The 15,402-nt window shown below is 45.1% G+C and overlaps 1 protein-coding gene across 4 annotated transcripts in view; it reads left to right on the top strand.

Moving 5' to 3' along the window:
• Positions 1 to 15,052, top strand: part of Ptp36E (protein tyrosine phosphatase 36E) — a 154,799-nt gene extending 139,747 nt beyond the window's left edge. For all 4 annotated transcript variants that reach the window (XM_089549712.1, XM_089549705.1, XM_089549729.1 and 1 more), the window contains exons 10-18: positions 523 to 658; positions 872 to 1,021; positions 1,132 to 1,231; positions 3,201 to 3,277; positions 3,562 to 3,693; positions 4,393 to 4,521; positions 5,901 to 6,088; positions 6,965 to 7,100; positions 8,443 to 15,052. In XM_089549712.1, coding sequence (XP_089405838.1) covers positions 523 to 658; positions 872 to 1,021; positions 1,132 to 1,231; positions 3,201 to 3,277; positions 3,562 to 3,693; positions 4,393 to 4,521; positions 5,901 to 6,088; positions 6,965 to 7,100; positions 8,443 to 8,508 — 1,114 coding nt within the window. In that variant the 3' untranslated portion in view covers positions 8,509 to 15,052. The remainder of the gene's footprint in view (positions 1 to 522; positions 659 to 871; positions 1,022 to 1,131; positions 1,232 to 3,200; positions 3,278 to 3,561; positions 3,694 to 4,392; positions 4,522 to 5,900; positions 6,089 to 6,964; positions 7,101 to 8,442) is intronic.
• Positions 15,053 to 15,402: the final 350 nt, after the last annotated feature.

Genomic DNA, 15,402 nt, shown 5'->3' with positions numbered 1-15,402 from the left:
AACCACTACCTAACAGAAGATGACACTGATTCTTGGTAATGGTAGCTGTATGCTTCAACTGAAGACCCCTTGGAGTGCTTGAACGTCACATCCCGATGGTTAGTTCGCCATTAGTTGTTGGCAACGTGTTATTATGGGAATGATAGTTTGGTTGATACAAGGTTTTTATTCAACACAGATATCATTTTAATATATATGAAAAGGGATAATATTTGAAGGTTTAATATTCACTTGTAAGATGGGTGTTTGATATGTTATGTACAGTATACTCCAAGTTTCTATGGGACAAACAGCCGAGCGTAAACAGCTCGGATGACCGTGCGGCATTTCTTTATTACTTTCGAAAAGCAAACACTGTCCTTTTAGCTTATACTGCATCTTTTAATTCGGGGTAGAGAGTGTAGTTTCTGCGTGGTGCAAATGTTTTATATATGAGCCAACCAGTGTCCCAATGCCAGCCAATGATTCCCGCTGTTCTCTGCTGAGCTATGTGTGGTGCTCATCTTCGCCGCTCTTCCGCAGTGACGGGTGTGGCCGCACGGGCACCTACATGTGCATCGACGCCAACCTGGAGCTGGCCGATGAAGACGGCGTGTACGACGTGTTCGGCTACACCAAGAAGCTGCGCGCCGCCAGGAAGGGGATGGTCGACACTGTGGTGAGGAACACCGGTTCTCTCTATCTGTCCTGCAGAATGGCGAACATGATTGTCTTCTTGCACAGTAACAGTGCCGCGAATCTTTGCAGTGTTTGTTCATTCTTAAAGCTTCCGGCAAGCCAATTAATCGTTTTTGGCCGTTAAACCCCATAAACGAAATGAAACCAAACCAAACCAAACTGAAAAGTTGTTCGTCTCTCTCTCTGCACGCAGGAGGCGTATAAGTTTGTGTACGAAACCCTAGAAGAGGCGTACGTATGTGGAAAGACGTGGTTCCCAGTCTCCGAGCTCTCTGAACAACTCAAGTTCAAGTCAGCGAAAAACCCGATCACTAAGGTCAACGAGTATCAGAAGGAATACGAGGTAAGTGGCGGGGTGTGTCTGTTGGAACAACTCCTGAGACTACAGTAGCAAGTTCAGTCCTTGCGATTGGTTATTATGTCTAATTGCTTCATTCTTTCTGCTTTTGCCAGAAAATATGCAAAATGTCATCGAAGCTTTCGATCGGCGACTGTGCCGGAGGACACCGACCCGAAAACAGGGACAAGAACCGAGACGTTGCAACAGTGCCCCGTAAGTGTCAGTCTATCTTCGCAATTGTTTATATTTAAACTGCCTAGCTTGCTCCGTCCCATTAAGACATTAAGACACGAAACTGCGCCAAAGGACAATATAGAACACAGGTGATGGCAGTACTGCACGGGCAACCTCTCCTGTACCGTATTCAAATCTTCTTTGGTTTATCCAGTAACGTGCTTCCCAAAATGGCTTCTGAGTTTGCTCCTTTAAAATTGTTGTGTACCCTTCTTAGAGCATTGTGACTATGCCCGCAGTTGCTATATGTAAAAAGAATTCGATGCTAAGTAGTCCTTTTTTATTTATTATCTCGTTTGATAACGAATGGCGCCATAAAAAAAGGAGAGGCTATAATTTTTTTTTAACAGAAAGAAGTAAACAAAGTATGTTAGCGTATTATGGTTTCGAATGACCTTCTGCCTTGTGGGCTTTGTATCACGACGCTATTTAATGCCTTTGAAAAGCAGGTTATTCGATGCGCATTTATATATTTTTTCCGGGTTACTGGACTGGGACACTCGGGAGCTTAAGCAAGACGTTCTCTTATGAAAGCTGTCAGTCAGTTTGGTAATTATTCAGTTGATTAGCACCAATGTAGCGTGTTCTCCTTCAAATGCACGAGCTTGCACTCGCAGACTTCAGAAGTGCAGCACGGCCTCCATGAAGCGTGAAATCATTATATAGTAGATATGGGATCATGATCAAACAATTGACCCTTGTGTTATTAGACAACTAGTATTCGCTTTTATGCCGCATTTATTCCGACATGTAATATTGCCTGAAGATGTGACGAAACACAGATGCGCCCAGCCTCAAAAGGCACTTACACCGTGCCATTACTCACTGATGATGTTCATATGGAGGAGACAGTCACCGAAACTAAGAAAAGCATAGGAAAATGTTTTATTCTTTAATTTCTAGTGCTCATAAAGGGTTCATTAATAGTGGAATCATTTTGGGGCTGAAAGCCAATCGATTATTAAATAAAAAAACACTTCTCACCGTCGATATCCAAACTCACGCCCTCCGTATGTCGCGTACGTGGCTTTATGTAGTACTGAGCTGTTCCGGCGGCTGTAGAATCTTCTACTTTCGGTGGTGTTTACGTTGCGCGTAAGTTAAGCACGAGAGCGTTCACCAGCGCCACTCTTGTCCATACGACGTTTCAAAGATACGACTATAGCACAAATATAAGGCAGAATATAATCAAAAACAAAGTCGCAAAACGTTTTTGATTGGTTACACTTTCCGTTAAGGAAATTTTTGTGCGCAACTGCTGCAGTACACGAACCGTAGGCGACCGCGTACGGAACACGCTGTGCTGAACGGATGCGGCTTTCGTGACCTTTCGTAACCTTTTATCCTCCGCTGCACACCGCGCTCGGTTACGCCGACACACGCCGATCAATCGTGGAATGTGCGCATACCTGCGTTAACACGTTTTGGCGGCTGTGTCGTCCGTTTCCTTGTCTCTTGTGCTTGTCGTCGTTTGCGCTGTTTATTCAAGATGCCTACCTGCGTTCTAAAGATTTATTCTAGTGAAGTCGAACAAACAAACTGAACACGACATATTGCACAAGAAAAGTGTAGTGCAACTGCAGTAGGCATGTAAAAATGAAACTATCATACGCTGTTAACTACCAACACAAAAATTAAAGCAAGAGAAAAATGCAAAATACGTTCGTAATTCTGGAAAACGGGTGTGATCGTCAAATGTCGAATGCACATGTGTACATCTGCTGAAGAATAAGGGAACCGTACGATACTTCCCCAACCTTTACACGGAAGCTAGAGCAACTACAGCGTCTACATACTGTGTTATCATTCATACCTGCCTACACTGGACGCTATCTTTGTGCTTTTTTTGCGCTTGACAAGCTCTACTGTTTTCATGATCTTTACTACAGATGTTTCTGTCGAGTCGAAACCTCCCTCTTACGATTCTTTCTAACCTACCCTCTTCCAGCCGACAACTTTCGACCGTACCTGACGTCATTCCAGAGCAACGACAACACGGACTACATCAATGCAGTTTTCGTTGACGTAAGTGGCTTCTGAATCATTCGGAGGTCCTCTTCTACCTCAGGAGCTTCATCTTAACTCAGCAGACAGTTGTCACATTACAGGCAATGGACAAGGAATGCAATACTATGATCTGGATCATATGAAAGAGCGATGTTGGTTGTTTCCGATGCTGAATATTTCAGAAGCTTTAAGCGTTGGTCCACATTTTCTAGGCCTAAATACATGATCTCCAGTGAGAGAACGCCTCTTATACAGCTACTATTTGCGTAGCAAATGACAAAGCTCCACGTCGAATCGTGCAGGGCTACAGCCGCTCCAAAGAGTACATCGTGACCGAATGGCCCATGGTCCGGACAGCGCAGGACCTGTGGTCTTTGGTCTACGACCACGACTGCAACTCAATAATCGTCCTCTGCAGCCCTCCACCATCTAACGTGAGTGACCACCGCAGTAAAATGCTATGTCATCGCCACGGAGTGGAAATATTTAGTGGCGAAGCGTAGTCAGTAATTCCATCAAAATAAGCATCAATCCCTCCAGGTGCTTCTTCAAGTTCTTGAGGCTCATATCTGCAGTCACCGCATGTAGTCTGCCTAAATGATGTCCGCACTCTTGAGTTGCTATCTAAAATAATGCATAGCCATATTTAATTTTCTTTGCAGTTTCTCTGTGGTCCCTCTTTACATAATACTCCAGCTAGAGCCTGTGAGCTATTTTAACAAGGATACATCCGAACAGTGCTGCACAGCGCATATTCCTAGCACAACATCAACCATAAAGTTCTCTCGGCAGTGCTTTGTGGGTCGATTATGAGTCTACATAGTGTGGCATCTCGCACCACGTATTTTTATTGAGAGAGCACTAAAGCCTCATTGGAGGGACGTAGTTACCCATAAAATACGCCAAATGGGTGGAGGAAAGTGATGTGGCCAGACCGGAAGTGATATTACTTCCGGTAAAGGCATCAGCAGCTTCTATTGCTATCGCACTGCCAAAGCACAATCTAATTAGGTGTCCCTGTGTTCAGTGCGTTCATAAGAGGAAACCGTAGAGCCTGCCGCTGCCGTGTAATTAGTTTTTTTACATAGTTATTTACAATAAAATCGCTTATTTTGCGATCCCCTCTCTTCTAGGCGTACCCTTCGTTCTGGCCTACAGAGAAGGAGAAGCGTAAGAAGTACGGTCCCGTGTTCACAGTGGACGTCGTCTCGTACAACCACTACCCCAAGATCAAGACCTGGATATTCAGGATAAACAAGAAGGTGAGTTGTTCTCTTTTACGACGGCCGCCGCGGTGGCTCAGTGGTTATGGCGCTCGGCTGCTGGCCCGAAAGACGCGGGTTCGATCCCGGCCGCGGCGGTTGAATTTCGATGGAGGCGAAATTCCTGAGACCCGTGTACTGTGCGATGTCAGTGTATGTTAAAGAACCCCAGGTGGTCAAAATTTCTGGGGCCCTTCACTACGGCGTCCCTCATAGCCTAAATCGCTTTGGGATGTTAAACCCCATAAACAAAATCTTTTATGACGGCTGCCAAGATAACCCTGCAATTCGGCACCGCGACTTGGGGTTAAGCAACGCTTCTCGTCTCATAGCTTTTGAAACAGTGATTTATAATGACCTTTATTTCCATAAAGCTGGCTGGGAGTTGTAAGGGAAGAAAAACTGAACAAACGCCTTAACTGATTCCCGCTCCCACCATTCTCCCAACGGCTCAGAAGCCTCTGAATATCTGACCAAAATTTCGATTCACACCTGTGGATGCATTGCCGATAATTTGTGTACGTTAAGTTCGACCGCGAAATAGCAAAATGAAAAGTTGAGGAAACCAATTGAAATCAATCCCTCCTTTGCCACCCCCGAAACGCAGTGCTAAACTGCTAAGACGGAGCGTTATCATTTCTTTATTGCCTTCATTTGACTAAACAAAATACTATTTCAATCATAACGGTCAGCCGGTGTAGAAATCGCTTAGTGTCTTTGATCCGCCCTCTTGGAACGCCGGCTTTTTTCGAACAGGTGGCGCTGCTCTTCATGGTTTTTGGAGCACCGAATGGTCGCCTTTCATCGAGCAGTGAAAGCGTTTTATTCCTATGACACTGCCGTAGCCATACGGCCGTGCATTCGGAATGACAACACACCCTGAGCTGCCGAAACGTCGGCACCATGTGCAAGTGCCTGGCATGCTCAACGGCTATAGCATGATGAGCCCTAGCTAATGAATTGAAATTGAGATCGAGCGAGCCTCATTTCGATGGGGGCAAAGTGCAAAAAAACTTCGATACATCAAGACTTCGTTGCTCCTTAAAGAACCCTAGTTTGCTTCAGTACACAGTATGCTGTAAATCCCTCACATTTGCAGTGTATGCTTCAATGCAAGGCGTAATCGCTTATTAGCACCTTGTCCGGTCATATTTAAAAAAAAAAATTCCCAAGATTCTGGGAAAGCTATCGGGGTCTCATTTGTAGACGTATCACTGCATTTACAAGTAAGGATGTTAAAACATGAACTCCAAGTTTTGAAGAATTAATGAGGTGTCATACACAGAGTATGATTAGTTAATCTCAATACAACTTTGGCACGTAGAATTTACAGCGCTCACGCCCGTTACAATATCGGCTAATCAACGCACCTTGCGCAGGTGGTCTCGCTGACGGAGCTGATGGCGGGCGTGAAGGCCGAGCCGAAGACGACGCAGATATTTCAGATCACCTGCTGGCCGGAGCGCCACAAGGTGCCCACCTCCACCAACACCCTGGTCGAGCTCATGAACATGGTCGAGAGATGGCGCCAGAGGACCACCTACGGCCCCGTTCTCGTCATATCCACGTGCGTGTCTCCCTGCTAGGACATCTGCTAAACTTACGGCTCATGGGCTGGAAAAGGCGCGCTTGAAGCTTGCAGGGAAAAAAAAAACTCTTTGGACGTCATGCAACCGGTTTTGGCTATCCGGAAACAAACTTCCGTCAAGGCGTTCTCTTTTCTATTTCTCCGGGCACGCCGTAGACGGCCACACGTGATGGCTGAGACTTAGCCCTGACCAATAGAACGCTCCATGGACCCTCACGTAGGGCCGACTTGGGCCTTTTATTTTTTATCACTATATGCTTAACAACGCTCATGCTGCACTCCTTCCCAGGTTTTATTTTTAATTCGAAAGCATTTTAAGTCCTAGTAGCACATAAGCAGGCGTCCTCTGTCTAGGCAACGAAGTCCGGAGGACATCGGAACGTCTTTTGACGCGGCAACGAATTTCATTTCAACTTCGCGTCATCGAGGTCAGCGCATTTGCACACGACCGCCATGCATGGCTTAGGCATGTGGATCAAGATTTTCGCCCGTCACTGTCCGACCCTTGGTATACCCTGCATCATGATTCTAATTCAACATGTGCAGTGTACTGGGCACCGGTAACTCTAGGTGGCGAGCAGTGCAATCAGCTATAAATGGGTCTCGCAGTAATTAGGCACGGCAGCATCGGAAACAAGCCCAACACTAATCTGTGCGTCTACCTTCGGCAGTTCTACAAATAATACTTTCGCATTCTCACACGTAAGCAGTCTGAAGTGTGCCGAATTCTTTTTTTCTTTTTTACGTGACGTACTGGCTCGTAGGATTGTTCTCTGAGTGCACAACCTTGGAACGATTCGCGCTACTCGTGGACGCGTACGCTCATGTTCCTTCTGTTTTCGCCAATTGTCGCAGGAACGGCAAGAGTCGCGCCGGCGTCTACTGCGCGGCCAACGTTGCCATCGAGCAGGTCGTAGAACACGGGGAGGTGGACGTCTTCCAGGCCGTCCGAACGGTGCGCCGCCATCGGCCCCAGCTTGTCGAGAACATGGTGAGTACACCGCTCTCTGGACCACCCTTGCACACACTACTTTCAATTGGCTGCTCAGATGTTTGAACGTCTGCTCACCGTTGCTTCCGGACGACGAATGGAAAATCAGCAAGACCGACTGGTGTAAAACAATTGAAACTAATCGCATTTTCTAATGGCAAACTGAAATCGAAACCCAATGGGCAATGAAACTCCCTAGGACATCCTGTGGATGTTCCATGGGACGTCCAAGAGAATTTCAGTGCCGATTGGTAAGAGAAGCACTCGATTCATGTCAGGGCCGTAAGGTATAAAAGTTAAACGCATTTTAAATGGTTGTCCGGAAACAGTGCCGTATTTGAGCACATATCGTGCTGTCGTAGTTGTAGCTACCGTTGGGTCTTTCAAATGTGCAGCGAAATATGCGGCATTCTTTTTTTGCATTTAGCGAGCGCTGGTATTAACCTGATAAACATAGGCATCCGGCGTTAAAGAGGCACTGTGTACAACTGAATCCGGTTACTGTTCTTAGTGAAAATTGACTATCTTGCTCTTACTGGCTATGTTGACCTTTTTCCGGCAGCAAATCCCACCAGTCATTTGAAACTCGTCATCTTATTTCGTTTTTTGGTCTGCTCTAGCTTATATAAGCACCGTTTTCAGTGATAGCGGTCTGTTTGTCATTAGAATGCGGTACTCAGTTTCAAACTTTTCTCCTCAAGGTCCCTTTAATGAACTTCTGTTTTATCAAATCTATGTGCAGTGTACGCCCAGGTTTTAGTGAATAGAAGCGAGTTTGTTTACAATGACACAGATACATTTGGATGCCTTCCTTCCGTCGAAGCAACTACGGTGGAAATTACTGCATAGCATGCAACCTGCGCTCAGCTATTCGATTAAAATGAAAGGCTACTCAACTATGTCACAAACATTGTAGTTCAGAAAAAAAAAAACACGTTCTTGTCCAGGGATCCAACCCGGGGTCACTGCCTGTGATACCTATTCCACCTTAGAAAGTTCCTCTAGACGAGTACTTCAGAGCAAATTTACTTCTGCCGGCTGTCCCGCCTCAAAAGCTACAAAATACCTGCAAAGTACATGCATACTGGTAAAATTATTTGCAAACTCAATTAAATTGCAAATTGAGATGCAAAAGTTCGCTGAATAGCATTAGAAGCGTCATGGGGCCGAAATGCGTCACTGGTCACAAAAATTCGGCAATTTTCTGGAAGAAAGTGACGTCACTAAACCAGAACTGACGTCACTTCCGGTAAATGCACCAAAATCTTGTAATTCTGTCGCATTACCAAAAAAATATTGTAATTATAGGACACTAAGTATTTTTTTTCTTCGTTCTTTTCAGACCGAGTACAAGTACTGCTACGACCTTATTCAGCACTACGTGCTGCACTATCTCAACAAGGAGTGATCCGTGCCACCCGATTCCCTTCCTCTTGCGTCACTTCCTGTTCCACATCCAAGATGAACCGTGCCAGGCCACGAAGCCACGATTCCCGTACAATCAACGGCTAACATTCCATCGGCGGGGAGAAGAGGGAACAGCGCCACGCACGGCACTGTGTACTGCCTCGGGCCACCGGCACTGCACTACGCCTCGGGTTAATGCCGCCTCTGGCCACCAGGGACTTTTTCAGCGCGCCGAGCGTGTGAGCGCAGCGTTGTCCGCCCTGCCGTTCTGTAGTGGAACTGTTTCTTTCTGCGTACTTTTTCCCGTTTGTTATTATTGTTGCACCAGTATTCATGCGCGCTTTTTCGCACTGCGTTATGTGCAAGTGCGTACCAGTTATGTATGCTTTGTCGTTTCCTCACATATCCTCATTCATCGCTCATATGTACGGTGGTCCGCGGTATCAGTTCAATGATTCGTAGAGTTGTAACGGACGCCGTTCGCAGTTTTCGATGAAAACTGCGGACATGATAGGAGAGGATTAAGGGAAGTCAGTGTCAGTCAAAGGGTACGCCAAGCATAGAGACACTCCGATGGTTTTGCACTGTGTGCGATCAAGGACTTCTATCCTGAACCACAGATGCCATGTGTCCTGGAACACTGTTTTGTTCAGACAGCGTAAAAGAGCGTTATGTGTCCGCGAATCAGTCAGTGTCAACTGACGAGTACGCAAACACTAGAGGCAGTGCGATGCCTTTGCTTTTCTGTGCTCCAGAAATTTTGTCGCAGTTTTCGTGCAGTTTTGTCCTGGACTTTTTCGCGGAGCTCGGACAAAGAAAACATCCTGGAGCGCAGGCGTCGATAAGCGACGGAGTGGTGAAAATTGTAACAATATAAAGTGGTTGCTTCGTTGCTTTACTCTTGTGTAAAAATCGCAGTCGTGTGCCCGAACTGCTCCATGAAAATTTCCTGGAAAGTTCCAGGGAGTAATGGCAGCCTTGTTAGAACCCTCGGTAGCGCACGTTTCCATAAAAGTTGTGGTTCTTGGTATGCAAAAATGGTTTTTTTTTTAAATGCCGACAGCCCAGTAGTCTTTCGTAAGTGACACGCTACGACTGCTGCGAACTACGTGGGTGTTTATCGATGATATTGAGAACAGAGGACGTGAACTAGTTTTACGAGTACTGCGAAATATGTGGATATTTATCTATGGTCTTAACATTACGGGACATCACCTATGCTTACAAGTACTGCGAACTATGTGAATCTTCATCAATCGTTTTAAAGATAGAGGACGTCACCCATGTTTTTAAACTTGATTCGTGGCGCCCTCTGCCACACTTTTGGCCATATGTGAGCACAGTTTTTATTCTTAAGCTTTACAGATTGCGGGAAATTGCACTTACTGCGGCTTTTTAAGAACTATGTAATCAGCACTATACTTGCTCGCTGTTTCGCTACTGGAATTACAAAGATGGTTCATTCCTTAGATGTGCCAATCATTCGTCCACCAACAAAACCTATGCAGTGCTATTGCTCACTGTCGTCCAGATATCGGCTATAGATGTCAAGATTCCATTTAGATAATACTGTACAGCTTTCGGGTGAAAGTTTTTAGGTCGCAACTGTTTTTACACATAATAGGAACGTTGACGTAGACTGCGTGGTAACAATATTCTTCCAACATGCCGCCGATTCCGCATCAACGGCTACTTTCCGTAAAGAGACTTCAGGTCGTCATATTGAAGGAATAATAGCGGTGACTCTCTTACAAGTGGTCTACTAAGTTTTTAACCTACTGTTTACAAACATTATATATGTACAGTTTATAGAGTTTCACCAATTTTGTTTGGTATTGTGGTCACTGCTGCAGCAGCAGAGCCACAACTTTCGTTAAATTAGTTAAATGGAAAGTTCACATTGTTTGTGGTGTAAATTGTGATTTTGTATTTTTGTTTTGTTCTTTTTGTTTTTTGTTTTGTGTCCTCGTTTCTTTCATTATTGTAGTCAATAAAATGAATAAAGCGGCACCCTTCGAATACAAGATCATGAATCCACAAGTGCGCAATTTTAAATGCTTCCTTGACTGCAAAGTCACTTTGGTTTAGTATGTTTTGCTTTCCGTTGTATATTTATTTTATCTGCCGTTACGAGCAAGGAAGCGGAGGTAAATTTACCACATAATATAATTTGTTACCGCCCTCTATGCGTTACAAGTACATGGAGAATATATGTGGTTATTTTATTACACTAGCTCCATGTGGCGCCACCGCTTCGTAGGCGTGCTTTCAATATTGTATGATACCGCTGTAAAGCACCGTTGATGCCAGAAGTGGCAGTTTGTCCCACTTACACTTTATCAGTATCAATATTACTGGGAGGCGGATCTTTCCTCTTCCCCACTGTACACCTCAACTTACGTGTATTCGTAGCTGGAATTTCATACAAAATTACACCTATCCGGGAGTTTTTATGTGTAACACCCGTAACGCATAAAGTGAACAGATGATAACTAGGTGAGTGTGAAAGCCAGTTAAAAGACTGAACGCACGTGTTGAAGCAAGCGCAACAAAGGAGAGGTCGAGGGTCGCTACCTTACGAGCCTGCTCGAGTATATAGCTCATATTTACTTGAAACGTGACTAAAACATAGAAAAAAAAGTTTTGCACTTTGCTGGGTAGCTTTGTGTTGTCCATTTGAATTTTGTTTTTTGAGGCAGGAGTCGTATGGTCCGCCATTGAGCACGCGTTAATCGCTTCTTATTGCTTCGTATTATCAGTAGGAAACAGTGCCTTTTCGAAAGTGTCCTCCGCCAGACCGCAAGCTCACTCATAAGCGTGACGGAAATGTGTCGAGCATGTATGCGAGACTGTGCAACGCAGTTAGCGTTTTGCAAGCACCGCCTTGAATAACTATAGCATTAATGGCTTATCGGGTCGTCATCCTCCGTACCGTCGCTTTGAAATGCTTCTTTATGTCCATGTAGGTACCTGTGCGATGAAAATGCTGTGGGAGTATGTGCGGACACTAACTTCCTTAGGTAGGCCAGCAATTAACGTCGACTTTATGGCACAAAAGCAGGTCTTATTCTGCATTTTTTTTAAATGTCCCCGTGTAGGTGGGCAGAGTTTCACTTTTTTTTTCCCGCTGGCAAACAACAAAGGGCTCTTGCTATACTGGCTGTATTAGACAGTGCAGTCTCAAGGCACTCACTACGCTCGTGCTGCGAGGGTAGGTGAGAAAGACAGCCCTACGCGTTAGCTGCGCGCAAATGGTTGTCCTCCTCGTTTACCACTCGTTTACAAAAGCCGCCTGAGTAGCACTTCTCCTTGCTTATGCATTTGTTTCTTCTGCATCATCCACGCCCTAAATGGCGGCAGGGTATCGGCATCGATTATAACTGGTTAACACGTAAATAGGAATGCATCCTGCTTTTATGCACAGTTTCACGTTTGAAAGAAGTACACTGCTCCACTATGTTGATGATGCATCTAGTCCTTAAGACATCCTCTTCCATACATTACGTGTCCAGATCAAACACTTGCGCAGGCTTCCAATGCCGTGTCAAACATCGCAAGGAAGTACAGTATTCTGAGAATTTGCGCTGAATCAAGCATATGCAGGAAGGAGAAAACTGAAGTGCAATAGCAGAATTTGGGACAGTCCAGGATATGGGATATAGTTGAGCTCCAATACAGGTGTTCACTTCTGCTCAGTAAGCAGATTCGACGCCAACCCTCTGGCAACATATTAGCATACATCTCTTACTGACGTGTAAAACATCTAAAATGCAAATCTAACGGTCTTGCAGTGAGTTGGATAGGCATACAAAGGTGAATAAAGTGCCAAATTGAGAGCAAGCACTGGAAGAGAAAAGCATGACGTGAACTGCCTTCGACAAAACTCGGTCCCTAGAACTGAGTGTCGCATTTATGTTCCCCATAAAGTCTGCTTTTGAGGCCCGGAATTGCTGTTCATCGATTTCGCTGGTGGACTGCGTCGAATAAAAATCTACGTGTATGTTTCAGAGGGATTCAAGCTGCCGATTTGAAAGAACATCATCATACAAAATGTTAAGGCGTGCCGATAGTATTTCTCTACCTTGTCGCCTTGAACTATGCCCTTCGCCATTCTTAAAAAAAACTCTTTGCGGTCTCCGTACAGTGCAGTGGCGTTTCAGGGGCACTTTAGTAGTTCCCCTGGCGGTTAAAACCAGAACAACAGTCTAAGCGCCCGTTAAGTGCCACATAAACAGCACCAAGACGGCTCAGAACTGCTCTACCCGAAAGCAGAGTCACTCTTAGTTTTTTTTTTTTGATATACTACCGTTTATGGGCCATAAAACACACTTCCCGATACACTTAACTTATACTGCGCATCTTCACGAAAAGTCAGACCGAATGGTTTTGAGAATGAGAATGTATGTGCACTTTCCCTTGTGCACGATGCACCTATCTATGCCACCGTAAAAGACAGTAAGCAACTAAATACAAGCGACTACGTTTGCCTACTGATGCCTACTACGTTTGCCTACTCAGCAGCCTGTGCTGCTGTTATGGAAAGCATATGGGCAGAACGCGTGGCGAAAGCTGAGGACACCCCAGGCCCTAAAATACATTTATTGGACAGTCTATAGAGTTCCTATAGACAGTTTACAGATCATCTACTCGTTCTCTAAAACGCTGACGGGGCTCAGCTAAGGCATGCCTGATAGGAGTCAAACTCAAGAGTTTATTCGCATGCTTTGCCGCACAGGTCAGCGTCAATCGGCTGAAGAGAAACCGACTGTCGTGGGCAAGAATTTCATGACGCAAAACGATAACTTCGCAGAGAAGACTGACTGCAAAGAAAAGAAAAATCATCCGTAATTGGTCGCAAACTGTTCGCGCTGTATAACAACATTGCGGCGCACGCGGTGACTGATACCAACTGCTTCCGTGACGAAGGTCTGAGTGTAAATACCTTTTGTAGAATTCTCGTGGTCTTCTGTACAGATCAAGCGTTGGCTGCTCTTCTTAAAAGCAACACGCGTTTTTGTCTGCTTCATTCGTGCTCAGTTTCTCCTTTAGTTTGTGCACGAAGCTTCGTTAGTGTGCGCCGGCTACAGCCGGGGATTTCGGTAGATTAGCAATGTTTTTGAGCCTAGTGCATAGACAAGCTTCAAACGCCGGAGCCAAATGGGGACCAGAGCAAAAAAAAAATACAACGTTGTGTCGCCTCCCTGCGACTGACTGCAGGCGAGAGCTGTTGTTATATGGTAGTGCTATGTGGACAGCTGACGCTGTTCCGGCAGGGTGTTTCAGATTGTTGTGTCCTCTCCTTGCGTCCCGAATATACAATACGTTTTGTACACGCCGTTCAAACACACAGTTTCACTGGACGCTCACAAGGGTCTTTAATTCTTGAAAATATAGCATGAAAAAACAAATGACAAGTAAAAAAACTTCAATGAACTACTTCCGGTAATCTCTATGACACAGTACCTGCAGCAAGCGACCTCTAACGTTGTTTGCGCCGTTACATTGAAAACAAAAGTACTCAAACGACAATTTTCAGTAAGGAGGTGTATCCTTATACGACAATTATTTTCTTTGGGCTTATATGCCATGAATTCTCGTAGCATCTACCGCTTTGTCTTTTGTCTTTATTCAACTGTATTTCGTAACTGACAATAATTTCTCTATCTTGCGTTATGTCCACCCAGTTTCGTGAATTGATAAGTTACTGGGATCCGTCATGTAAGATAAAAAGCATTTGTCCTAATACTGCATAAAGGCTGCACGTACAATCTTTGACAAAAGTTTAGAGCCCAGAGGGTTTGCTTCTGAGCCTCGCAATGGGTCTCCTGTAACATTCGTGGTAGTCCTACCAGTTGGAGGAGGCAGGACCAGAAATCTTCTTACCTTCAGCAAATTTGAAGCGCTGTAGATGCATTACGAACCAAAAAGTGTGTTTGAGAAGCAAACCCCCTGGCCTCAAAACTTTTGACAAAGGCTGCACCAACGATACTTGGAGAACTTCCCACTACAGAAAAACTCATCGTTGCATTCTCCTGAAGGAAACTGGGGATGACCATTCGATGATCCATTCTCTTGAATTTGAGACTGTAGCCATGTATTGACTTCAATGCAATGCTGTAGTGTAAAGCGAGTGGACGTATGTGAGCGCCTATGAATTTGTGCTGAACGGCCTACTGTGCCACAACTCTGGGGTTTTAAACGCCATGCTTAACAGCCGTGTACAAGTGGCGATTTATGAAACTTCTGCAACTGCGCGTGTATCTATGCTAACGTTAAGCCTATTTTGCCTAATGCCAGATGCATGCCACGTCTGCGCGTAAGAGAGTGCTTCCAAGCCTTATTGTCAAGCACCCGGAGAGTTTCTTAGCTCACGGCAGACGCCGTGGCACCCGAATACTGCACAGGTTAGAGTCATGTGTTTCAGAGGTATTAAACCGTTGTTTGTTTTTAGCCTCCATGCTCAAGTGTCCTCGCCAAAGTTGACTGCACCCTTTTCAGACTGTTGCTGATGGTTATATTGCGAAATAAACATCTTTCAAATACGATGATTGCTGTCTGTCTCTGGTGACAGCCGTCCTTTTCTTCTGGAGGTTCATGGTATGCCGCTCACATCAAACTCCTGACCAGTCAACAAGACAAGGAACCGGTGAATGAGTACACACACAGCGCTAACTTCCAACAACTTTAAATTTGTTGGAACTTGCGCAACTGTTCAGAAGCATGAGCCAATAAGCCCAAATTTCAACGTTACATCAAACTCGTTCTACAGAGTAGGCACTGTGGTAGTATACATCGCTGCACCTCATTGCTGTCGCTGTAACTTTGATGGGCGAGAAATGGTCGGCGAAATGAACGAAGTGCGGGTCTTCGGCCACTTATTTAGTCTCAAGCTGAA

The sequence above is a fragment of the Amblyomma mixtum genome, chromosome 1 (assembly GCF_055824585.1).
Source record: "Amblyomma mixtum isolate Tamu chromosome 1, ASM5582458v1, whole genome shotgun sequence".
NCBI classification, from domain to species: Eukaryota; Metazoa; Arthropoda; class Arachnida; order Ixodida; family Ixodidae; genus Amblyomma; species Amblyomma mixtum.
This window is presented reverse-complemented; position numbering and strand designations above follow the sequence as displayed.